Raw genomic sequence first — 25,713 nt, 5'->3', positions numbered from 1 at the left:
CCTCCCTCAGCCGGTCCCAGAGCATCAGCGTGGAGAAAGCTCCTCCATCCCCACCGTACCGTCTCACGCGGACCTTGGTGACCCCAGGCCCAGAGTCCGGCAGTCCCAACCCTAGGTCCAGCCACTGGCCCTCGGGTGAGAAATAGCTGTGGTGGAGGGCCGAAAGGAGGCTGTTGATTACCGGCCAGCCCGGGGACATCGTCCGGGGCGCAGACTCTGCTCCCAGGAAGGGAAAGGTCTGCAGAGCGGGGACAGAGCTCTGGGCCCCGGGCCCAGCGTCAGAGGGCACAGCAGGGTCCCGAGCTTCACTGATTCACAGGTGCAGCAAAAGCAGCTTCCGGTTGCCTCCCGCGCCGGGCGCCTGCTCGCAGGGCCCTGGCCGCCCCAGGACCCCGGAGAACCCGCACCCGGCCGTGGGGGAGGGCGGGCGGCGGCCGCGCCCTGCCACATCCCATTCGCCAACGCTCCCCCACGTGTCCGTGGTGGAAAGCAGAGGATCTTGGGAAATGTAGTCCAGAGGCGAGTCCAGACGTCACCTGGCGTTCGGAGGGACGCTGAGGGGCAGGGAAATATCCGACCGGGCGGCTCCGCCCCGCGCTCCTCACCCGCCCCGGGGCGGGCGCTGGGCCGACCCGGAAGTCGCCGCCCGCCAAGCCTCTCAGACCTCGGACCCCGGACCTCCGACCTCCTGGACCAGGACTCCGCGGGCCGGGATGGGGCGGCTGCTCGTGCTGCTGCTGCTGCTGCTGCTGCGGCCGCCGGGGTCCCGGCCCTCGGGCCCGCTCCGGGCCTGGGTGGTGCCGCACAGCCACATGGACGTGGGCTGGGTCTACACGGTGCAGGTGGGGGACCCCCCGCGCGCGCCCCCGTGCGCCCCGCCCCCCGCGCGCCCCCGCGTGCCCGCGCGCGCCCCGCCCCCCCGCGCCCGCCCGCGCGCGCCCCGCCCCCCGTGCGCCCCGCCCCCCCCCCCGCGCGCCCCCGTGCGCCCCGCCCCCCGCGCGCCCCCCGCGTGCCCGCGCGCGCCCCGCCCCCCCGCGCCCGCCCGCGCGCGCCCCGCCCCCCGTGCGCCCCGCCCCCCCCGCGCCCGCCCGCACGCGCCCCGCCCCCCGTGCGCCCCGCCCCGCGCGCCCCCCGCGTGCCCGCGCGCGCCCCGCCCCCCGCGCGCCCCGCCCCCACGCGCCCGCCCGCGCGCGCCCCGCCCCCCGTGCGCCCCGCCCCCACGCGCGCCCCGCCCCCACGCGTGCCCGTGCCCCGCCCCCCGTGCGCCCCGCCCCCCGTGCGCCCCGCCCCGCGCGCCCCCGCGTGCCCGCGCGCCCCGCCCCCCGTGCGCCCCGCCCCGCGCGCGCCCCGCCCCCCCGCGCGCCCCCCGCCCCCACGCGCCCCCCCGCGTGCCCGCGCGCCCCGCCCCCACGCGCCCCGCCTCCACGCGCCCCCCCCCCCGCGTGCCCGCGCGCCCCGCCCCCCCCGCGCCCCGCCCCCCCCCGCGCGCCCCGTCCCCCCGCCTCTCTTCCCCCCCCTCCCCCCTCCGCGCCTGCCCCGGGCTGTGACAGCGCAGAAGGACGCCCTGGTGGGGCACTTCCGGTCCCTGAACCCCTCGCTGGCGCTGGGTGGGTCCCCGCAGCGGGGGGGCGGGGGGGGGTCACCCCCGGGGGGGTCACCCCCGCGGGGATGTCCTGCCGGACAAGCCCCTCCGCCCCTTCTCCCCCAGGACATGCCTGGGGTCAGGCTCAGTGCAGGACTGTGGGCAAGGGGCTTTGCTGCTCGGCCTCAGTTTCTCCATCTGTGCAGTGGCAGCACTCGTCCTGCTCAGGGTGATGGGCCAGACCTCGGGACAGCCCTGGAGGCCTGGAAGGAAAGGCGACCAGAGCAGCCCGCATCAACCCCCCCCATTGAGGCTCGCAGTGGTCAGCTGGCCTCTGAACTCTGAAGGAGCCTGTTCATCCCACACACACACTGGCCTCCCTCCTCCAATCCTTAAAACACTGACCGTTGCTTCTATCTCAACCGCTTTCCTCCCTCGAACACAGGACTCAGCCCCTCCTTTTGCTCTGAGGTTATTCACAAGTCACTCTCCGGCCAAGCATGGTGGCTCAAGCCTGTAATCTTAGCTACGCAGATTTTAAAGAGAGGCAGGGAGATTTGATATAGGGTGTTAAGTCTGGTCCTGGGTTGGTCTGGTGACCTTGGGGTGTGTGTGAGGGGAGTGATCAGCAGATGAGACAACTTAGGGGTGGACTCAACCAGCTGTTCTTAGTTTTCAGAAGAGGAAACTGAGGCCCAGAGAAGATGAATGCATTTCCCAGGGCCAGTGATCTCATCGTGGCTCCCTGCTCTGTGCTCAGGCCGTTTGTCAATGAGCGCCATGGGCAGCAGCCCTGGGACGGTGGCCAGCTGCTGCCTACTCTCTCCCCAGAGGCACCCAGCCAGGGGCCGGTCAGGCCCTCAGGGAAAACTGGGAGTACGTTCTCTTATAGGAGACCCCTGGCACCTGCGTCCCTCCTTATCTCAGCCTAGGCAGACTCCTTCGGGGTGCTGTGGCCACACCTCACTCACCTGGGATTTGGCTGTGCTGCCAGCCCAGATCCTCAGAGCCTACCTGGCCCTCGTCCCCTGCCCGCACAGCATGTCCTGCTTCCTGTCCTGAGGCATGATCCTGTCAAAGGCAGGGAGCCTGCGCCTGCTGAGTTCCCACCTCATCACACGCTGCTGGAGCCGCACAGGGGTTGCACTGTGGGGACCAGAGGGGAGGAGCTCCAGGGGTGTGTTCCTTCAGCAGTCCAGCTGTGGTTATTTGGTCTTGTCAGATTTTTCCCTTTGCTACTTTGGGCCAGTCCTCCCCTCCCCACCCCCCCCCCAGCCCCAGGAACAGTGGTGTGACAGTGCCCCCTCCCCAGGAAAGCATGCGGGCATATGCGGCCAACGTCTACACCTCCGTGGTAGCCGAGCTGGTCCGCGGGCAGCAGCGCCGCTTCATCGCCGTGGAGCAGGAGTTCTTTCGGCTGTGGTGGGACGGCGTGGCCTCGGAGCAGCAGAAGCGCCAGGTGACGCATTGCCTGGCCACACAGGTGGCCGCAGGGCCTGGGAGGACCTGGCTGGGAAAGGCCCTGGCCGCCGCCGCCAGGGCTGGGGCAGGATCCACAAGCTTAGGTCAGAACCACAGCCCAGGGACGAGCCACCCGTCCTGGCTGACTGTTGATGCAAACGTAGCCAACTCTGATGAGCTGGCCATGCCCTCCTGAGAGGCGACAGTGGCACTGGCCAAGGTGCCCTGGTGCCTCCACCTCTCCTGATTTGTGATGTCTGTCTGCCCTGGCACAGGAGCTGTGGCCCAGGGTCTCTGTGGTTCGAGGGCAGGCAAGTGATTGCTTCCAACCAAGGAGGCAGCCTGGCACTTGTCCTGAGGGTGTTACCACAGACTGTGGCTGGCCTCTGTGACCACATCAGTTCCATTTCTAGAAAAGAGAGGTGGCAGTTTAATGCACCCCATATTTCTAGGCTGACTCTTGCATCAGGAGAAGGAAACTCGTGGCACAATTGGAAATTTGCATAAGGATTGTGCTTTATAGTTAATGTTTCCTGTTTGTGTTAAATTTCCTGATTTTGATCTTAATGTTACAGTGCTAATCATCCTTGTTCATCTAAGCAAAAGGCAGGCTGTTGCTGACTTACTTTAAGTAGTTTGAAAAAAGGCTAAGTGTAGAGATTGGAAAAAAAAAAAATGGTCAGCAATGTTTATGAAAGCCAGGTGCAGGTGGCTCAGGCCTGTAATTCTAGCTACTCAGGAAGCTGAGATCTGAGGATCACCGTTCAAAGCCACCCCGGGCAGGAAAGTCCGTGAGACTCTTTATCTCCAATAAACCACTAGAAAACCGGAAGTGGCACTGTGGCTCAAATGGTTGAGCACTTGCCTTGAGCTGAAGACCTGAGGGACAGCACCCAGGCCCAGAGTTCAAGCCCCACAACCAACAAAAAGAAAAAAGAAAGAAATGTTTATAAACAAATGGATGCATAGGAGCTCTTGGTACTGTTCGTGCAGCTTTTTCATAAATTTGAAATAATTTTAAAATGAAAAATTATTTATAGGCCAGGCACTGGTGACTCACACCTATAATCCTAGCTAATCAGGAGGCTGAGATCTGAGGATTATAGCTTGAAGACAGCTAGAGCAGGAAAGTTCGTGAGATTCTTATTTCCTGTGAACTACTCAGAAAAAACCAGAAGTGTAGCTGTTGGCTTAAATAGTAGAACACTAGCCTTGAGCAAAAGAAGTTTAGGGACAACACCTAGGCCCTGAGTGCAAGCTCTAGGACTCACACACACAAATTATTTATAGATTATTGACATAGAGGTAGGTTCCTAATAAGAGCCATGGAGCAGTTGTTTTTTGGGTGGTGGCTCATAGATGTTCAGGTCAATGTTCTGCTTTTGTGGTAGGAATTTCATAGAGTCTCTGAGGCCACAGCAGGCTGAGCTCTGCGGGTCGCAGGCCCAGCTCAAGATTCATGACCTGGCTGTCTTCTCTTTGCCCATCTGTGCCCAGGTCCACCAGCTCCTGAAAGAAGGTCGCCTGGAGTTTGTTCTTGGAGGCCAGGTCATGCATGACGAGGCTGTGACCCATCTTGACGACCAAATCCTACAGCTCACAGGTCTGACTACCATGCTAGTTGCTTTTGTCATAGCTGTGGCCAAATCCCAGAGAAAACCAGCTTAAGGGAGAAAGGTTTAGTTTGGCTTATGGTTTCAGAAGTTTCAATCCCTAGTCCTTGGCTCCATTGGTCTGGGCCCTCAGTGAAGGGGAACAATGTGGTAATGGGAGTATGTAGACACTGCTCTTCTCATGGTAGACAGGAAATGGGGTTCAGACGGAGAGGAAGGGGCTGGGGATGAGATGCCCCAAGGACCCGTCTTTTATGACCTGTCTTCCAACTCTGGTCTACCTCCTAAAATTTCCAGAACCTTCCAAAATACTACCATCGGCAAGGTCCACATACTCACTCATCATATGAGCTTATTGGGACATTTCATATTTAATCCACATTCCGCTGTAACATTGTCCCCAAGGCTCATGTCCATCCCATAATGCAAAATCCATCCAGACCACCCCCAGGAGTCCCCGAAGTCTTGATGGTCCAGCATTGCTCAAAAGTGCAAATGCAAAGTCTCCTCTGGACGGAAGGCCATCTTAGCTGTGGCCCTGTATAAATGAAGAACAGGTTACGTACTTCTACTGTCAATGGCCCGGTGTAAGCATTCCCGCTCCAAAGGGTTGACTGGGGCCTAGAAAGGAGAGCTGGAAGCAGAGCAAGACCCAAACCCAGCAGGGAAACGTCACCTCCCGCAGCTCCGTGGCCAGCACCCCACTGCACAATGTCACGAGGTCAGATTGGGAGTGGCCCCGTCCCTATGGCCACTGATACAGACATTGCTACCCCCAGCATCGCCAACTCTTCACCATCGCCAGTCAGCCACCATCACCACCATCAGCCCTAACCCCTCCACCGTCTCCACCACTGCGTCCACACCCCCAGGTCGCCATGCAAAGCCGCGGGGGCACCTCCATGACGAATCCGGGCTCATGCCTGAAGCTTGTAGGCCCACATCCTCTCTGCTCCGCAGGCCTCAGTTTCCCTTTCTGTGAAACGACGAGATGGTGTTGGCACCTTGCCCTTGGCCCTCTCCCGTAGTCCATCTGGAGTCTCTTCCTCGCAGCCTTATTTGGGGATGTCCTGCTTCCCTGGATTTTGCTCCATCTCAAAGGTGGCATTGGACACATGGCCCTTCTTCTTGACCCCTCACACCTCTTGAGCTCCTCCCGCAGTCTCTCCCTCCCCACAAGGCCTTGGGGTGGCCCTGCTGCTCAGGTGGTGATTGGTGGTGGTGGTGGTGACAGACAGGCCAGGCTGGAGTGAGCCTCAGCTCTCTGCCTTCAGATTCCAAGCTCCTACCATCATCCTCTCCTAACACAGAGCCGTGTGTTCTGGGGACCGCGTGCGCCATCTGCCTGCTTCCTACAAGAGAGATGATTCGTTGTGTTTACGCAGAAGATTCTGCCGTGCACAGCATGCGGGCAGGGCCCAGGCTCTCCCTCCTCTGGGCTTCCCGGCCCTCCTGGCACAGCGCCAGCAGCCTGCCCTCTGAGTTGCCATTCCACAGGGAGGAGAAAGGGAAAGGTGGAGAGAGGCCGGCCTTGGGACGCAGGACTGGGCTTCATCCCTGCAGCCACGTTCCCATCGCCCGGAGCTAACTCACATGGCCTCCCACAGCAGCAAGCGTGGCTGGGAGCGTAGTCTGTCATCTTTGCTGAAGTCAGTTCCATCTCTACCGACTGCAGAGGGGGATGGAGAACACGTCCATCCTTTCTAATCCTCTCAAAGCACCCAGAAGTTAGCTCCGTGGCCATCCTCTGCCGAGGAGGAAGTTGGGGTCTGTTGTCCACTATTTTTTGCATAGTCCATTGACCACAATGGAGTTGTGTGACGCCCACCTGCTGCAGGGGAGGCTGGGAAGTGTAGTCTTTGACTGGGATTCCGTGAGCCTCGCTCCAGCCAAGAGAGCCCCTGGGCAGAGGATCTTGGTGGTTTTCATGGGCTCCATTCACACTTCCTGGGCTGTTTGCAGTGAGCTGGGCACAGACACTCAAGGCTGTACCAGTGTCTCCGCCCCATGGCTTCCCAGTGCGTTATCCAAAGTGCCTGGTGCCTGCTGCTGGCTCCAAGCAGGCAGAGTACAAATGTAGGATGCACTGAGCATGCCCAGTGCAGACCACTGCGCCTCCTCACTGGTGTAGGCTGACACGTGCATCTGAACAAAGTGTGGACTCTGGGAGCCCAGGGAAGCCACTCAGTGATGGCCCTGGGACCTACACCTCCCCCAGCTACCCCATCTGGTGAGAGGTAGAGCCTGCCTGCAACCCCAGTGTGCTGCTGCTGACCTTGCCTCCACCCCACCCACCCCCAGAGCTCCCCCAACCTCCTTTGCCATCTCCTCAGCTTCCTGCATGCTCGGCCAGCCCTGGCTGGAGTCCCTGAGGGCCCAAACCCCACTCCCTGGCAGGTCCTTGATCACTCCTTATGGGCTGACTTGCTGCTCTGTTTCCCCCCCCCCCCCACCCCCAATCCCATCACCCCTGCTCTCAGCCAGTGTTCAGTAAAATGAGCTGGACACAGGAAGCATCCTGCAGGGCTCCACTTACAGGAGGTCTCCAGAGGAACCACAACCACAGAGATGGACCCCGGGGTAGCAGGTGCTAGGACATGGGGAGCTGGTATTGAAGGTTAGAGTTTCAGTTTTGCAGAGTAGAAAGACTTCTGGGATGGATGGATAGGTAATGAGTGGATGGATGGATGGGTGGATGGATGGGTGGATGGATGGATGAGGGGTAAATGGGTGAATGAATGAATGGGGTAGATGAATGGGTGGATGGAAGGACAGATGAGGGGCAGATGGATGATGGGTGGAGAAATGGATGAATGAGGGTGGATAGATGGATGGTAAGTGGGTGGGTAGATGGATGGACTGTGGATGAGTGGTTGGTGGATGGATGGATGAGTGGGTGGGTGGATGGGTGGGTATTGGATGGATGAGTGGGTGGGTGGATGGGTGGGTATTGGATGGATGAGTGGGTGGGTGGATGGGTGGGTATTGGATGGATGAGTGGGTGGGTGGATGGGTGGGTATTGGATGGATGAGTGGGTGGGTGGATGGGTGGGTATTGGATGGATGAGTGGGTGGGTGGATGGGTGGGTATTGGATGGATGGGGACAGGTGGGTGGGTGGTTGTTGATAGGTGGGTATTGGATGGATGGGTGGGTAGATGGATGTGGATGGATGGATGGATGGGTGGGTGGGTGGGGTGGGTGGGTGGATGGGTGGGTATTGGATGGATGGGGATGGGTGGATGATGGATGGATGGATGGATGGGTGGGTGGGTGGGTGGGTGGGTATTGGATGGATGAGTGGGTGGGTGGATGGGTGGGTATTAGATGGATGGATGGGTGGGTGGTTGTTGATAGGTGTGTATTGGATGGATGGGTGGGTAGGTGGATGTGGATGGATGGATGGATGGATGGATGATCGGTGGGTGGGTGGATGGATGGATGGATGGATGGGTGGATGGGTGTGTATTAATGGATGGATGGACGGATGGGATCGTTATATAACACAAATACATTTAATGCCTCTGAACTGTGCGCTTAGACATTGATGGTGAGTCGTGTGCAGTCCTTGTGTTTAAGAGTTAAAGCTCAGAGCCTTCACCTCTGTAGACTCACAGGTGCTGCTGGGCCTGGCAGCTGCAGCCTGGCGGGTGGACAGGTGCCCGGGGTGAGCCGGGGCGAGGGGGACCTGCTCGCGCTCACAGCCCCGTCTCTGTGCTCTCTCTGCAGAAGGACACGGGTTTCTCTACCAGACCTTCGGGATGCGGCCACAGTTCTCCTGGCACGTCGACCCTTTTGGTGCCTCTGCCACAACCCCCACCCTGTTTGCCCTGGCAGGCTTCAACGCGCACCTCATCTCCAGAATCGACTACAACATGAAGGATGCCATGCAGAAGGCCCAGGTAGGCGGTGAGCCACCCCTGCTGACCCCCTCCCTCCCTCCCTGCCTCCCTCATTCACGGCTTCTGTAGAGGGCCACTGAATGTGCCTGGCCATGGTGGACTGCCAGTCCTGCCGCTTCCCCCAGGGAGGCCTCCCCCTTGCAGGCCTGACCTGTCGCTCCCACAGCCACAGGCCCAGCTTGGCCACCTCGGGCTTCAAGGCGCCCCCTGTTCGACAGGGCTCCTTGGGCTGTCCCTCCGGGGAGCTGGCGCCATGGGCTCTGAAATGAGCAGCCGCATGGCAAATTAGCAACTTCTGGAAAGCCTTGTCCAAGCCTGGAGGACGCAGCGGAGCTCAGTGAAGCGAGCGGGCCCTGAGGTCTGAGGGCAGCAAGGCCAGCCGGGCCTCGGGCCTCGGGCCTCAACCCCTCTGGCGTTTCAGGGACTCCAGTTTGTATGGCGAGGGTCCCGTTCCCTGGGCGCCCAGCAGGAGATCTTCACTCACGTCATGGACCAGTACAGCTACTGCACCCCATCCGCCATCCCCTTCTCTAACAGGTGCGTGCAGCCTTCGCGGGCCGCCCAGCCGGGGCCCTGGGGCCATTTCTCAATTCGAAGCTTCCATAGCAGAGTGGGTGTTGTTACTGGGACTCGGAGAGGGTTACTGACCAGCTCAGGCCACGCAGCTGGCCACCGGGACGCAGGATTGAAGTCTAGCTCAGAGTGACCCCAGGGCTTCTGCTGTGGGTCCCCGTCCCAGTGTGGGATCGTTCAATGCCAGCACCCCGGGAGCCCCCACCCCTGCCAGGTCCCCGCCCTCCCTGGGCTCCGCAAGCCGGGATCTCCAGGAGTCTCCTGACCTACGACCCCTCCTTCCCATGCCTGCCCCACACCCCAGCACCCCAGTGTCACCCGAGAGGCCCCGCCTCTGCCCATGAGGCTCCGACAGGGCGCCGGGTTCTGGGCAGGCCCCGGTGTGGGTGTGGGGTGCTGTGGAGAGGAAGCAGCGTTGGGTGAGGTGTGGGGAGGTGGACAGCGGGGCCGTGTGGAGCTGGGGTAACGTACCCACGTGCCCCTGGCAGACCTCACGGCTGGTGGAGCTGGCACCCAGCCTCCCCTCCCCGCGCGTCTGCTCTTGCTCAGGACCGGCTTTTACTGGAATGGTGTGGCCTTCTTCCCAGAGCCACCCCCGGACGGGGTGTACCCCAACATGAGCCAGCCCGTCACGCCAGACAACATCCATCTCTACGCCGAGGTCCTGGTGGCCAACGTGAAGCAGCGGGCCGCGTGGTTCCGAACACCCCACGTGCTCTGGCCCTGGGTACGGCGCGTGCGGGGGCCGGGGGGTTCCCCGCCCCAGGACCACCTGCATGGCCAGTGCCTGTCCAGCTAGGCCCCCGGCCTCTCCCTCTCCCAGCCGCTCCCCTGCTGGGAGCTAGCCACCGCCCTCAGTGTCAGACCATCCCCAGCCTCATGGGTCCTCACCTGCACCCCAGCCTTGGCCTCTCCAGCCCCGAGACCAAGACCTGGGGGAGCTCAGATTCACAGCAGTTCCTGCCCCATCTGCTGGCTGTGGGGCTTGTGAGGGAGGCACCGTGGGGGGCAGCGCCAGACCCTCTTCTATAGGCTCTGTTTGCCTCGCCCATCAGCTGGCCCTGCTGGGCTTGGGAGGCGGGCCTTGCTGCTCAGAGGCTGAGACACACAGCAGTTTAAGAGAGAGGCCAGGTAGGACTTCATATTCAGTCCTGGTCAGGGAGCCTGAAGCCTGCCTTCCCAGCCTAGGACCGCTATTGCAGTACGTCAGTGAGTGAGAACTGTGATCACTGCTGATAAATGCCTTGGGCTGGATACCATGGCTCATGCTTATAATCCTATCTACTCAGAGGCTAAGATCTGAGGATCACAGTTCAAGGCCAGCCTGGGCAAGAAAGTGGGTAAGACTTGAGCACCAAATAAAGCCGGAAGTGGAGGTGTGGCTCAAGCGGTAGAGCTATAGCTTTCAGCAAAAAATCACTCAGGGTCAGGACCCAAGCTTTGAGTTCAAGCCCCAGAACCTGCACTAAAACAGAGCCCATAGTCTACCCATATGTAGCAGTTCTGACAATTGTGTGAGATACTCAGCAGTGACAACCACAGGAGCCATTCTGGGGCTCTGGTTGGCACCAAAGAGGGTGGGTGGCTGACTGGCAGGAGCTCTGCTGAGCCCGCCTACCCGGCCCAGGGCCCAGCCCCCAGGAGTACCAGCTGCGGCTCTGTGTCTGGCCCGCAGGGCTGTGACAAGCAGTTCTTCAACGCCTCGGTGCAATTTGCCAACATGGACCCCCTGCTGGACCACATCAACAGCCACACAGCGGAGCTCGGAGTCTCCGTGCAATACGCCACGCTGGGCGAGTTCTTCCACACGCTACACACACTCAACGCCACCTGGAGCGTCCGCGACCACCACGATTTCCTGCCCTATTCCTCAGGTACGCAGAGCTGCTGTGGGGGGCAGCCAGCTCCCAGTTCAGTGTGGGCTTGGCACTGGGGCGTCAGGTAGGAGGCCAGGGAAGGTAGCTAGCAAGGGACCCCCGCCACGTACCATGGGCACGGTCTGCCGGCAGCTCACGCAGGCCAGTCTCCTCTCAAGTGGTCCAATGCCTGCCTAGCAAGCAAAAGGTAAGTTCGGCTCTAGTTCTGGACCCTTCACCCCACCAAGAAAGGTAGGTGAGACAAACTAGGCCAATGAGCATCAACACAGAAGGGTAATTCTTGGCTGAAGTGAGCTGAAGCCGGGCAGTGGCAGATCGCGCCCGTGATCTTGCCTGCTCAGGAAGCAGAGAGCCAGAAGGTTGCCGTTCAAAGCCATCAGGTAGAAAAGTATACAAGAGTCTTCATAATGACCAGAAAAAGAAAACGGCTGCAAGCGTGTCTGAGCTGGCACAGGACCAGCCAAGCAAGCACAGGCTGAGTTCAAAGCCCCAGTGCTAGCATGAAGAAGTGAGCCGAGGCCCGCAATGGTGGCACACACCTGTAACTCCAGCTACCTGTAACTCCAGTTGAAGGCAGGAGGATCATGAATTTGAGGCCAGCCTGGGCAAAGGTAGTACAATAAGATCTTATCTCAAAAATAACAAAACGTTTTTATATCTTTAGGAAGAGGCTGTGGTCCAATTGTTTGCACCAATCACAGCATAGCCCTTCATGCAAATGAAGGACTCTGTTTGCACCAATCACAGCATAGCCCCTCATGCAAACGAAGGACTGTGTTTATGCCAATCACAGCACAGCCTCTCATGCAAATGAAGGACTGTGTTTATGCCAATTACAGCACAGCACCTCATGCAAATGAAGGACTGTGTTTGCACCAAACACAGGCATTCCATGGAGCTACCATGTGAAGTGCTCCCCCTCTGGCCTAGACATAAATGGCTATAGGATCATCTAGAGTCTTTGGCTCTTCTAGGATGGGGGCTTACTAGGCCCCATGGTTCAAGGAACCTGGGGCTCATGGTCTGCCCTTGTTCTCCAGAACTGTGGCAGGCCTGGACAGGCTTCTTCACATCGCGCAGCACGCTCAAGGGCCTGGCGCGGAGAGCCAGCGCCCTGTTGTACGCCGGGGAGTCCATGTTCACGCGCTACCTGTGGCCAGCCCCCCACGGGGCCCTGGACCCCACCTGGGCCCTGCAGCAGCTCCAGCAGCTCCGCTGGGCTGTCTCTGAGGTAATGCCCACTCCTCAGCCTTGGAGCAGCACTGGGCCTCCTGTGGCCTGCGCTTCCCACCCTTATGCCTCCCCGTCCTAGCGCTTCCTCCCATAGAGACCCGTCTGTACAGGTCCCCTCTAAGGACAAGGTCAGCGCATGGCAAAGCTGGCCCAAGTTCCCACGGCACCCAGCGGTGGCTTCCTTGAAGTCTCACTTGGTCGGTCCTTCCTGGACACAGCCTTCCTCTCCTGTGTGACCTCAGGCATGTGGCCTACCCTCTCTGAACCTTAGTTTCCTCCCGCCTTGTACATGCCCAAGAGGATTGTGGGATGCTGGAACGTGGTAATATCCATGACCCGAATTGTTTATAATGTCCATCTTTCCACTCATCCCCCACCCCACACACATGTAACACAGTGGGGAGATGGGGCCTTGTTACGTGTCACCCATCCAGAAAGTGGGGAGATCAGCAGTTACCTGAAGGGAATGACGGGCAGGACTTGGGGTGCTGGGAAGAAAGTCCATCAGAACAGCCGGCCACAGTGGCTTCACCTGTAATGCCTCAGTTTCCCCTCTGGGAAGATGAGGAAACTCACCCCTGCCCTGGCACTGAGGCGTGAGCCCAGTAGGGAGCAGCCACGCGCATGGGAGGAGGGAGAGGAGCCCGGGGTCTCTCCGGAGCCTGTTGCAATAGAGATGAGGCTCCGGCAGGCGCCACCTGGACCAGGAGACGCGGGGCAAGCTCTGCAGCTGTCTGCGTCCGTTTCCTCCTCCAAAGTGGAGGGAGGAGCCCCTCCACTGGTGCAGACGCCACTGCCTGGCCAGTGCCTCTGGGCCTCTCTGACCCCCTTCCTCCTTGGCTGTGGCAGGTCCAGCACCACGATGCCGTCACCGGTACCGAGTCCCCCAAGGTGCGCGACATGTACAGCGAGCACTTGGCCACGGGGATGCTGGGCGTGCGCAAGCTCATGGCCTCCCTCGCCTTGGAGGGGCGGGGCTCCTCCGCAGCGGAGCAGCACGCAGCTCTGCAGGCCCCCCCAGGTAAGCTGGGGCCCTGGGGGGCTGCGGCTCAGTTCTGAGAGGAGAGCCGGGGGCCTGGCCAGCAGGTGGCTGGCACTCATACTCAACAGCCGTGACGTGACCCTGGCAGTGAGCGCAGTGCTCTGGCCCTGCATCTTCACCCAGGAAATGAAGAGGGGCGAGGATTTGACCCCCTTCTGTGCTTCCCTGCATTGGGGGAGGGGCGGGGCTGGCTCCACCATGCCTTCCTGAGCTCAGCCCGGCCGGGGGTAACTGACAGCATGTCTGAGACTCCACAGGGGCGGAGGGACAGAGGGTGCCCACTGGGGCTAGAGGGGGCAGGTTCATCTCCAACATACGCACCCAGCTTCCTGTACAAGCCCCTCCCCAGCCGTCCTCTCCGCCCGGCCACCTTGAACTTGCTGTCCCTCCTCGCTCTGGCCTTCCCGTTCTCCACACAGTGTCCCGTTGTGGTGTCCACATGACCTGTGCCCTTCTGCCTCGTCTGTGTTGACCCCATCCTACCTGCAGATTCTGGAAGACTCTGAAGGCCCAGGGTTAGAACAGACAGGGACCCACCCTTGGGCCACCAGCCTGGGAGACAGTGCAGAAAGAGAGCTGTCACCTGGGCTGTGACATCACTGCTGGACGGGCAGTTCCCACGGTGCCCGCCAATCCCACCAGCACATGGGGAGCTTCCCTGGGCGGAGGAGGTAGAGGAGACCCGACAGAGGTTATCCTGGCACAGGAGGGAGGCTGGGGAGCAAGAGATGTCAGGACTGCACAGCGGCAGGGGACAGACAGAGGCCGCAGAGCCGGGCGCGGGGCTCGCGCCTGTCATCCCAGCTACTCAGGAGGCTGAGATCTGAGGATCGCGGTTCAGTGCCAGGCCAGGCAGGAAAGTCCCTGAGACTCTTATCTCCAATTAACTACTAGAAAACCGGAAATGGTGCTGTGGTGCTGTGTAGAGTACCAGCCTTGAGTGAAAAACCTCAGAGACAGCACCCAGGCCCTGAGTTCAAGCCCCATGACCAACAGAAAAAGGAAAGAAAGGGACCACAGGGCCACATCACTCAAACCCGACCCTCAAGGCCCCAGAGAATTCAGTTGCTCACAGGCCCAACAGCAAAAGCTTCCGCTGCCGGCCTGCGAGCCTGGGCTGCTTGGCCGGTGGTTGGGCCTCCCTGCGCCTGTTTCCTTCGCTGAAGTGGGCCAGCAGGCAGAAAGGTGTCTGGGTAGACAGGACCTGGGCTGTTCGGTGAACACGACGTGCTCCGTCCCACCTCCCCGCTCGGGACCGGCAGGTGTGAGCCCCTCCTGTGGCTGGCCCTCCCCCAGCCCCGGAGAGCTGGGTCTTGCCTGCCTCAGTTTCCCTCATCCTTGGGGGAGCCCAGAGGTCTCAGTGGCAGCAAGCGAAGCCTGTTCTCTGAGCAGGCACAAAGCCGGCGGGATACTCTGCCTCAGTCTACAACCCACTGGCCTGGACAGTCACCACCCTCGTCACCCTGACCGTTGGCTTCGCCCGAGTCCGCGTCACGGACGAGCTGGGCCACCCTGTGCCCGCGCAGGTACGGACGTGAACTCTGCCGGGCGGACTTGCCGCCGACCGTCTAAGCTCCGCGTGCACATGCGCAGACGCCACGGAGGTGCTTAACAGCATGCAGGGGCTTGGGTGATATTCAGGCTGTGCACCCCCACCCTGGCCTGCTGTCCGGTCCCTTCCTCCGCTGCTGCCCGGAGCCGGCCATGGTCCCAAAGGCTACACTCGGGCCTGTTGGCATCCTGGCCCTGGCTCCTGGTCCCCAGGCTGGGTGCCTCACCCCAAGTAGACGTTTTAGGACAGAGAGATGACTCCGGAGCTGGAGGTTCCCTTAGCTGAGCCTGAGAAAGGCCGGGGGCCGGGGGGGGGGGGGGGGGTTGGGAGCAGATGGGAGCGAGCCCACCCCTAAGGCCCTACACACACACACACACACACACACACACAGGGGAAGTTCACAGATTTATCTCCACGTCCCCCACCCCTCTCCCGCGAGCAGGTGGCATTGCTGGGGTTGAGGCTAACACAGGACCGGGGAGACAGGCGAGAAAGAGCGTCCAAACAGGTGACAGCACGGGCAGGACGCGTCCAGACAGAGGGGCCGGGTTGCAGCGTGCGGGACCAGCAGCAGGAACATACGTGTCCCATCCCGGCTTGCTAATAGGGCCCCTCCCCCCCTCCCATACGGGCTAGGAATGCATGCTGCAGCTAGTGTTAGCAAACCCAGGTTCATTTACTCCACACTCAAACACAGGCCCAAGGCCAGGACAGGTGCCTGGGACAAAGGAAAGAGAGAGCGAGGGCTGGGCTGCAGCTCAGTGCAGAGCGCGGGCCTAGCACGAGCGCAGTGTCCTGAGTTCCATCCCAGTCACAAAAAAGAAAGGACAAACCAAGAAAAGGACTCATAATGCCGCAAAGCAAGAAGAGGGCAGGCAGTGCCCTGCAGAAAACCACTTCCCTCAGCCTAAGCTCCAGGCTCCTTTGTCCTTGGGATGGAAAGGGTCTGTGACTAGAAATGTTTAGGCAACGTGTGTGTGTGTGCCCAAGGGACCCAGCAGCCAGCTATCTTTGGGCTGTGAAGGGTCCCTGGGGCTGATATAAGGGATGGGGGTCACAGGCTCAGTCTGGAGATGGAAGGACACCCTGCCTGGCTGGGAGGGAGAGCGGGGCTGCTCAGGTGACTGATGGGTCTGTTCCCCACCCCCCACTCCACACACACACACACACATTCTCGGTGGCCTTGCAGATTCAGAGCTCCAGCAGGCAGCCCTCTGCGTATGAGCTGCTCATCCTGACCACCATCCCAGGCCTCAGTTACCGGCACTACCAGCTCTGGCCCACCACAGAGCCCCACGCAGGCCCCTGGGAGCCCGCTGCCGCCGGGGCCCATGTCCTCAGGTATGGCCGCAGAACAAGGAGGCAGGCCCGCCAGGGCGGCAGGAAGCTGGTGCCCGTGAGGAACGACTGTTACACCGTGCTGCTGGACCGGGACACCAACCTGATGGACAGCATCTGGGAGAGGTGAGGCGCAGCCCGGGCGGGCGCGGGGGCGGGAGCCCGGGGTCGGGCCACGCCAGCTGCCTCCCAGCGCCGCCTTCGCTTCCCCGACTGGAGGAAGGACCAGACGGCACAACAGCCCTCCTTGTGACTTTCTCATTTTTATTTTTATTTTTTGTCAATTGTGGAGCTTGAACTCTGGGCCTGGGCGCTGTTCCTCAGCTCTTCAGCTCAAGGCAAGCACTCTACCACTTGAGCCACAGCGCCACTTCTGTTTTTCGGGTGGTTTATTGGAGATAAGAGTCTCATGACCTTTCCTGCCAGGGCTGGCTTTGAACTGCGATCCTCAGATCTCAGCTTCCTGAGTAGCTAGGATTACAGGCATGAGCCACCGGTGCCTGGCTTTTCTGATGTTTTTTAAATTTTTTATTTTATTTTTTTGTCGGTCATGGGGTTTGAACTGTGGGCCTGGGCGCTGTCCCTGAGCTCTTCAGCTCAAGGTGCGCTCTCTACCACTTGAGCCACAGCGCCACTGCTGGTTTTCTGGTGGCTAATTGGAGATAGGAGTCTCATGGACTCAGGACCCTGACACAGCTGCTGTGTCACTGGCTAGTCCATGACCAGCACATTTGTCCTGAGCCCCACTTTCCTCGGCCAGAACACCCCTTACTGTGACCTCTGGAATAACGTGGCCACAGAAAGGGCACTTCTGTCACCTTGGGCAGGCTTGGTAGTAAAATCAGTTAGTGTCCTATGTCTCCTGGGGGTCGGGAGAAGTTAACGAAGTGACGGGTGTCAGGACCCTGGCATGGGACACGAGGTGAGTTAGTGTCCCACCAGACAGTGCAGATCAGCATGACCAAAATCCATCTTGTGGTCGTGTTGCTCAGGGTCCAGCGTTGGCCGCCAGGACGGCCAGCCGCCTTGGTGAGCAGCGCCCTCTGCTGGCTGCCAGAACAGCAGGTGGAATCTGATGGAGACTGCGGCCGTCCATCCGGGAGACCTGGTCCAGAGTGACAGGGACGCTCTTCTCTTGTTGCCGCAGCCAGAGTAACCGCACGGTGCGCGTGGCCCAGGAGTTCCTCGAGTACCACGTCAACGGAGATGTGAAACAGGGCCCCATCTCTGACAACTACCTGTTCACACCCAAGGAGCCCGCAGAGCCGGCATGGGAGGCCGTGGAGATGGAGATTGTGGCAGGGAAACTGGCCACGGAGATCCGGCAGTTCTTCTACAGGTGCTGGGGGGGGGGGGGCGGCGGGCAGGGGGCGGGCAGGGGGCGGGCAGGGGGCGGGCAGGGGGCGGTGCCTCTCGGGGCAGCACCTGGCCTGCTTGATGAAACTTGAAAAGAATGACTAGCCGGCGCCGTGGCTCACGCCTGCCATCCCAGCTGCTCAGGAGGCTGAGCTCTGAGGATCTCGGTCAAAGCCAGCCTGGGCAGGAAAGTCTGTGAGACCCTTATCTCCACTTAACCACCAAAAACCTGGAAGTGTAGCTGTGGCTCAAGTGGTAGAGTGCTAACCTGGAGCAGAAAAGCTTAGGGACAGCGCCCAGGCCCAGAGTTCAAGCCCCAGGACTAGCCAAAAAAAGAGGAAGAATGGCTGTAACCTTTGCTTTGCATGCGCACAGGAGCCTGAGCAGCTTTGTCTGAATGCGGGGCACACTGGGGGGCTCTTGTTCACCCACTAGTGGTCAAGGCCTAGCACAGCAGCTCCATCATATCAGATGCGAGCTCCTCCAGAGCCCTGCTGGGTCTGCGGCACAGGGGCAGGAAGGAAGGCCTGCCCAGGGGTGTCCATGGCTGGCTTTCTTCTCCAGACGCGCCTCGGCCCAGGCTTACAGCTATGCCATCTACTCCCGCCTGGCCCACGTGCCTCGGGAGGCCGACGGGCAGCTGCTGTGCCATCGGATAGAGCAGAGGTACAGCGCAGGCCCCCTGGAGCTGAACCGCGAAGCCATCCTGAGAACCAGCACAGATTTGAACAGCCACCAGGTCCTCTACTCGGACAACAACGGCTACCAGATGCAGCGGAGGCCCTACCAGAGGTTCAGGGACAACGCCATCGCCCGGGTACGCAGACCGCCACACCCCGGGGGCTTCTCCTGCTCCCTGGCGTCACCTCCTACCAGTACGGCCTCCGGGAAGTTGGGTTTTGCTTGTTCTCATTTTGTTTTTTTGTCCCTGTATTAGGGTTTGGACTCAGGGCCTGACCACTGACGCTAAGCTTTTCCACTCAAGGCTAGTGCTCTACCATGTGAGCCTCAGCTCTACTTCTGACTTTTTGGTGGTTAACTGGAGATAAGAGTCTCCTGGACTTTTCTGCCTGGACTGGCTCTCAGTCACGATCCTCAGATCTCAGCCTCCTGAGCCTTAGGATCACAGGCGTGAGCTGCTGATGCCTGGCTCACTTTTCATTGTGCTGTCCAAGGGTCACTCTGCGGATATGACGCGTGTTGAACTCCTAGCCGGGTGTGGAGTGGGTCCCCTGCGTCCCGTGGCTACGGAGTAGCAGAGAAGGAGGCTGAGCCCCTGCGTGTGGGTCGCCAAGGCCAGGGCCCTGCTCCACAGGCCACTTGAGTCTAGGGAGGGATAGTGGGGGGCTGCCTCACCCGGTAGCATGCCAGCCCCTGGGTGACGTTTGCATCTGCAGAATTACTACCCCATGGTGCAGTCGGCCTTCATCGAGGATGGCAGAAGCAGGCTCGTGCTGCTGTCGGAGCGGGCGCACGGCGTCTCCAGCCAAGAGAACGGGCAGGTGGAGGTAGGCGTGGCGCGGGGGGGTCCACCCCCGTCCTGGCATCTGCTCGTAAGCCTGGCCAGAGGTGAGCAGGAGCCCCTGGAAGCACGCTTTCCCGCAGGTGATGCTCCATCGGCGGCTGTGGAACAACCTGGCCTGGGACCTCAACTACAACCTCACGCTGAACGACACCTCCGTCGTCCACCCGACGCTCTGGCTGCTGCTGGGGCCCCCAGCGCTCACCACAGCCCTGCGCCCAAGGAGCGGGGTGGAGCTGCAGCACAGGCCTGTCGTGCTGCTGCGAGAGCTGGCCCGCACAGGCCCGCCGGCTCAGGGTGCGTATCCCCGTATCCCTGCCGCCCAGGACACGGCCATGGGCCCGAGAGGCGCCCAGCTGTGCTTCCCCACCGCCAGGCTCTGGGCAGCCTTGGAGAGGGAAGGGCAAACGGCTACGCCATGCCAATGTGAGACTCACACCTGTTCTGCTCCATGTCTCTGCTCCGAGTCCTCCATTTCCTTCCCTGCTGTACCTTTTCCTTTCTTTTTTATTCATTTCATTTCATTTATTATTTTATTTTTATTGGTACCAGAGTTGGAAGTCAGGCTGTTTACTGGGCTGGTGATTGGCCACTTGCACCACAACTCCAGCCCTCCTTTCTGCTTGTTCATGAGAGCAGGAGGATGATCTGCTTCTGGATCTCAGCCTCCTGAGTAGCCAGGATTACAGGCGTGAGCCACCAGGGCCCCACAAGTGCTTGTTTTCATTGTTTTTTCTTTCTCTTTCTCTCTCTCTCTCTGTCTCTCTGTCTCTGTCTCTGTCTCTCTCTCTCTTTGTTTTGTTTCTTGGCCAGTCCTGGGGCTTGAACTCAGGACTTGGAGCTTTTTCTGTTTATGTGGTACTAAGGAATCGAACCCAGGGCTTCATGTAAGCACTCTACCACTAAGCCACCTTCCCAGCCCTCTCTCTTTCTTCCTCCCTCCCTTCCTTCCTCGCTCCCTCCCTTCCTTCCTCCCTTCCTTCCTTCCTTCCTTCCTTCCTTCCTTCCTTCCTCCTTCTCTCCCTCCCTTCCTTTTTCCTCTTTCTTCTTAACGCTGTCGCTGGGTCTGGCCCAGCATGAAAGGGTAGTTGTGTCTGGATCGGTGTCTGCCATCCCCAGGTGAGCGTGTGTCTAGCTCACAGTCTGTCTGTCACAGCCCCAAGCTCTGCATCTTGAGGAAAACAGTGGAACACAATCTGGTGCTGGTGGTTCACATCTGCAATCCCACAGACTCGGGAGGCAGAGGCCTGAGTGGTCATGTTTCAAGGTCAGCCTGGCCCGAAAAGCCCTTGAAATGCTATCTCCAAAACAACTAGCAAAAAGCAAGGCTGGGGTGTGGCTCAAGTGGTCAGGTGCCAGCCAGGCAAGCGAGCCAAGTTCAAACCCCAATACTGGCATACACACAGTAGCTGGACACAAGAAGCACTTAAAAATGAGGGGGTGCTTTGCAGCATGAAGCACCTAGATAGAATGTCGGTTGTATTCTCGAGATCATTGAGTTGTATTCTCTTCCTGCCCGTTAAGAGGGTTTGATTCGTTTGGGTGGCGTTTGGCTTTGGCAGTGTTGGAGTTTGAATGCAGGGCCTCGTGCTTGCCCCTTGGCCTGTGTCAGAACCACACCTCCTTTTCTGTGCTGTTACTTTTTAGAAAGGGTCTTGCTTCTTACCGAGCGCTCACCTGGACCACTATCCACCTATTTCGGGGTTCACGTTGTAGCGTGATGGCAAGGCATGGGCCACTCCCACCTCCTTCCCTTCAGATGTAGTCTCTCAGGCTTTTGGCTCAAGGTGGCCTGGAACTGAGATCTTCTTGACCTCCAACTCCCAAGGAGCTAGGGATTACAGGCTGGAGCCACCGGTGTCTACCTAGGATGTGTTGGAGTTTGCTCTGCTTCCGTTATAAAGCCAGGATCTCCCAGGGTGTCAGCAGGGACTACACGCACCAGGTGTATGGGCAAGCCCTCTACCGCTGAGCCACCTTCCCAGCTCGCACCAGGTGTATGGGACACAGCCCGTCCTGCAGTTCTCAGGAAGGCAGGGAGGGGGACAGGCTCCCACAAACACGATTTGCGGGCGGGAGAAGAGTCGGAAGGCCCTGGTGTCTCATAGTGGAAGCAGCATGCGACGCGAACCAGGAGACCAAAAGTCATCTGAAGAGAGTTCAGGAAAGGCTCTCTACACGGAAGCGACACAAACTGGCTGAGCAGAGCCTGGGGAAGCTCCCTAACGAACAGGCGCTAGACACGAAGGCCCGACTGGGCCGGCGTTGGCACCTTGTGAGCCGAGCGGACAAGGCTGTGCGTCCTGGCGCCACTCACCTGTCTGCCTGGCTGCTCCCAGGTGTCCAGGCTGCACCTCTCCAGGGAAGGGCACCTGCCAGTGGCTCCTCCCGGCGGGGTATCTGCCGCTGAGGGAGCGTCAGTGTGTGTGAGCAGCTCATCCCGCCCGCCCCAACTTGGTACAAGGGAGAGGAATGCACCTTGAACTTGCTGAGCCTTGGAATTGTTTATTCTGGGGTCCCCATAATCACAGGAAGAGCAGGGGTATAGCAGGGCCTTCAGGCCTCGATGATCTCTCCCGGCCTCCCCTGTGCAGTGTCTGCAGGTGGCATCCTCTTCCTCCTCTGCTTTATTCTCCTGGCTGGCTGGTGTCTAGTGAGCCCAGACTGCTCTCAGAAAACAGCTCTCCTCATCCGTACCAGCTGGCTTCTGTCACTAACATGTAACGCCCAGAAGGAGCTGAGACTCAAACTTTCAGGTCTCATGGACAATTCTCCCAGGGGAGGATTGAATTGGTCCTGCTCAGGTCAGGTGGTCCATGCCTGGGCCAATCATGTGGTCTGAAGAATTAGGGTGATAGCTTTAGATGTAAGGAGGACTTGGGAGGGGCCGAGGAGGCGGCCCCTTTGAGTGTCTTCTCCTGAAAGATGACAACACAAGGGACCTGGGGTACAAAATCTGGCTCTGTGAATTTGAGCACACCGTGTCCCTCTCTGGACCTTGTTGTCATCTAGAACCCACAATGGCCATTGAGCAGTCTCAAGGTCCCTCCAACTCTTAGGCCGCTCTGTGATCCTAGGAGCGAGAGGTGGAGGGAGGTGGAGGGGGTCTCGCAGAGGTGGAGCCTGGGGACTGGGCGGGGCGTCTTGCGGCTGGCCTGTGGTACACCGCGCACCAGGGTGGAGAGGCGAGAGGAGAGCCCTGGGGCGTTCTCAGCCCCAGGGGTGAGGTTGGCCCCTCTCCTCACAGCGCCCATCTACCCTACAGGAGCTTCCTCAGAGCCCCAGGGACTCCGACGGCAGACAGCGGTGACGCTGCCCCCGAACCTGCACCTGCAGGTCCTGAGCGTCCCCGGCTGGAACTACAGCACCAACCACACAGAGCACCTGCGGCATCTTGAGCAAGGTGGGCGGTGCCCAGGGCGTCCAGACCCTCCTCCCTCCTGCTCAGGGTCCCCAGGCTCCTGGCCCCTCACCAGGCTAAGAGGGTGCCCCGAGACTTTTCACTGCTAGGTGAGGTTGCCTGGCATTGAGGACACCAAGGCCCACGGAGAGCTAGCAAATACCCGCTGGCATGCAGCCAGCGGGGCAGGGGGGCCCAGCCCAAGACCAGCCACACCACACCGACAGGGAACCTTCCCAGTGCCCACCCTGGACAGGGCGTGTGGGGATGGAGTAAGGGAGCCACTGGAGCCGCTGGCCACACACCTGCTGTTGCTGCCCAGGGCAGACTCCTGAGAGGAGGCGGGTGGGAATCCTGCCTGACCTCTGCTCTGGGGACAAGCAGAAGCCATTTGACAAAGCTCACAGCTTTGGCAGGCTTGGGCAGCCATTTCTGCAGGACTGTCAGGAAACAGGCAAGTGCCGTCATAACCCTAGGGTGAGCTTGAGGAAACCACGACCCCCCTCCTTTGATGTCAGCCTCTCCAGGACTGGAGGCCCAGGGCTTTGCTGAGTGTTAACCCATCTCATGTGTAAAGCAGGAGCAGTGTCTATGAGCTTGCTGTGCAGTGCAGTCAGGGGTAGGACCAAGACCAGGTAGATGATGTGGTTACTGAGACCCTTGTATCAGTCAGCACGGCCAGGTGCTGCTGCAGTAACAAAGAGCTTACGACTTCACCATCTTCACATAACACAAATGCATTTTCCCCGGCACGGGGCACGGGTCCAGTCCTTCCCACCATGACCATCAGGTCCCCATGATGGAAGTTGAAATGTAAGACCTGCTTCATCACAGAAGCTACATGCCGTATCAGTGCATTTTACTTTGGCCACACACCAGCCACATGGCCACACCTAATCCCAGAGGGACAGGATAGAGAGGCCAGGGTCATCCAGTCGGGACCCCAGCAGACATGAGGACATTGGCAGAGATCCCAGTGTGTCAGGCCGGAGGCCTAGAGTCAGCCCCACCCAGGCTGGACCTTCCTTTTGCTGCCCCCCAGCCTTGGGTCCCGGGCCTCAGTGCCCTCCGCTATCAAGTGGGGACTGAGGCACCACGGCCGAGGACGGGAGTGGAGTCCACGGGGTAAACCTCGGGCTCAGGCCAGCAGCCTTGAGCCTGGTAGCTGGGTGTCCTCACTGCCACCTTCTGTCCCCAAAGGTCACCACGGGAAGGCCCAGGCAGACCTGCACCGGGTCCTGCTCCGCCTCCACCACCTGTACGAGACGGGTGAGGACCCAGTCCTGTCGCAGCCGGTGACGCTGAACCTCAAGGTAAACTCCCCCCTCCCTGCCCTGAGCCGGGACCCCAGGGGCGCCCCACCCCGGAAGGGAGCCTGAGCCTGAAGACCTGGCTTGTGGGACCACCTCTGCCAGAAGAGCCGGGACGCACTGGCCAGCACAGACGGCAGAAAGAAAACCCATTCTGGGAGACTCTTTCCTTTTCTTTCTGTGCTACTCTGGGAGCCTGGCCTGGGCCTGGGCACTGCTCCCTAGCATTTTCCACTCAATGCTGGTGATCTACCACGTGAGACACCCCTCCACTGCTGACTTTTTGCTGAGTCTCATGAACTTTCCTGCCCAGGCTGACTTCAAACCACAATCCTCAGATCTCAGCCTCCTGAGCCACCAGCACCAGTCTAGAGGCTTCTTTTAAGGGTGCTTTAGAGTCAGACAATCCAAGGTCTGTGTCCATCTCCCCCTCCTCCCCCCACCCCCCTGTGTCTCCGCTCCGTCAGCCTGTGCCCTGCACCGCTGAAGTGGAGGGCTCTGCTCTGAAGGCTGCTGGGCGGCTGCATTGGCCTGTGGTGGTTCCAGCCTCCACCTGTGCCCACGTCTCCCGAAGCTGCCTGGGGAGGCACACCCCAGCCTCGGTTTCCCCATCTGTGGAATGGGCAGATGATAAATAGGGCAGGGGTCCCAAAGCAGGGTCTGGGGTCCAGGACACGGAGTGGGTGCTGTGGCCTCCCCTGCGGCCCGCCCCCCCACCCCCAGGCTCCGCGGGGACACACAGAGCCCGGCAGCAACTCCGCTGCTCCCCGCAGGCCGTGCTGGAGGGGCTGGGGGCCGTGGCCGCCGTGGAGGAGCGCTCGCTCACGGGGACCTGGGACGTGCACGCGCTCCGGCGTTGGACCTGGAGGACAGAGTCTGCCCCCCAAAGAGGTTTGCAAGCCCCGCTGGGTTTCCTGGGTTCAGGACAGCTCTGCCCTTTCGGTTGCGGCTGCGTGACCCTGCTCCTGCTGCCTGCCCCGCCCCGCACTCCAGTGCCCAGTGCCGCACCCTCCAGCTGTGCCAGGCCCTGGCCTGAGTCTCCACCCAGGCAGGGGTCTCCGCTCACTCCCTGCCCCGAGTTTCCTCTTCCTTTTGCCTTCATTTGTCCACTGCACCCGGCAGGGTACCAGGTGGAGCCTGCACTTCCCACTTCAGAGGAGGGAGAAGACAGATGGGGGGGTCCCGTGACCCTCCCAAGGGCCCTGGGCCCTGGGGGGACAGGGCAGTTTCTCACAAGGTCCCCAACTGAAAGCTTAGTGCTGTGTGTCCCCCCATAGCCGATTAGCAGCCCCTCCAGTCCTCTTCACTGGGGGGGGGGGGAGGGGGGAGGGGGGAGGGGGGAGGCACCTGTGGAGCAGGTGTCCAGCAGCCATCGCCACAGCAGATGCTCATAAACAGCTCCCCAACCAGGAGGGGGCAGGCAGGCAGACAGACAGAAGGACCCTCTGTGCTCCCCAGGCTGCCCCAGCTCCCCGCCAAGGCCGCTGCCGGCAGACACCTCCATCACCATGCACCCCAGGGAAATCCGGACGTTCTTCATTCACTTCCAACAGCAGTGAGCGGCCCCCCAGGGCCGAGGGGGGCGGGCAGATTCAGGGGCAAGCTGCCAAGAGGGACCGAGGGTGAGGAGAAAGCCACAAATCCAACAGGCGCAAGGCAAGCACTGGCCACAGAGGAGGGTGGGGCGGTTCTATTTTTTTAATAAAAAATTAAAATCTATGGGGCTGGGAAGGTGGCTCCGTGGTGGAGTGCTCGCCTTGCATGCCTGAGGCCATGGGTTCGATTCCTCAGCACCACATAAGCAAAAAGAAAAAAGCCGGAAGTGGCGCTGTGGCTCAGGTGGTAGAGCGCTAGCCTTGAGCTGAAGAGCTGAGGGACAGTTCAGTCCCCACAACCGGACCCAAAAAACAAAAAAACAAAAAAAATTAAAATCTATAATCTGTGTTCAAACCA

At 60.2% G+C, this 25,713-nt stretch overlaps 1 protein-coding gene across 1 annotated transcript; it reads left to right on the top strand.

Moving 5' to 3' along the window:
• Positions 1–648: 648 nt before the first annotated feature.
• Positions 649–25,522, top strand: Man2b2 (mannosidase alpha class 2B member 2). Its single transcript, XM_042670311.1, has 19 exons — positions 649–842; positions 2,895–3,041; positions 4,541–4,646; positions 8,385–8,557; positions 8,979–9,094; positions 9,680–9,857; positions 10,806–11,004; positions 12,048–12,238; positions 13,090–13,261; positions 14,675–14,808; positions 16,024–16,298; positions 17,320–17,511; positions 18,093–18,345; positions 18,926–19,036; positions 19,134–19,347; positions 22,316–22,453; positions 23,651–23,763; positions 24,534–24,651; positions 25,219–25,522. The coding sequence occupies exons 1-19, from the start codon at positions 714–716 to the stop codon at positions 25,317–25,319; spliced, it is 3,060 nt and encodes a 1,019-aa protein (XP_042526245.1). The 5' UTR covers positions 649–713; the 3' UTR covers positions 25,320–25,522.
• Positions 25,523–25,713: the final 191 nt, after the last annotated feature.

The sequence above is a fragment of the Dipodomys spectabilis genome, unplaced genomic scaffold, assembly GCF_019054845.1.
Source record: "Dipodomys spectabilis isolate Male_0828 unplaced genomic scaffold, ASM1905484v1 ptg000532l, whole genome shotgun sequence".
NCBI lineage: Eukaryota > Metazoa > Chordata > Mammalia > Rodentia > Heteromyidae > Dipodomys > Dipodomys spectabilis.
This window is presented reverse-complemented; position numbering and strand designations above follow the sequence as displayed.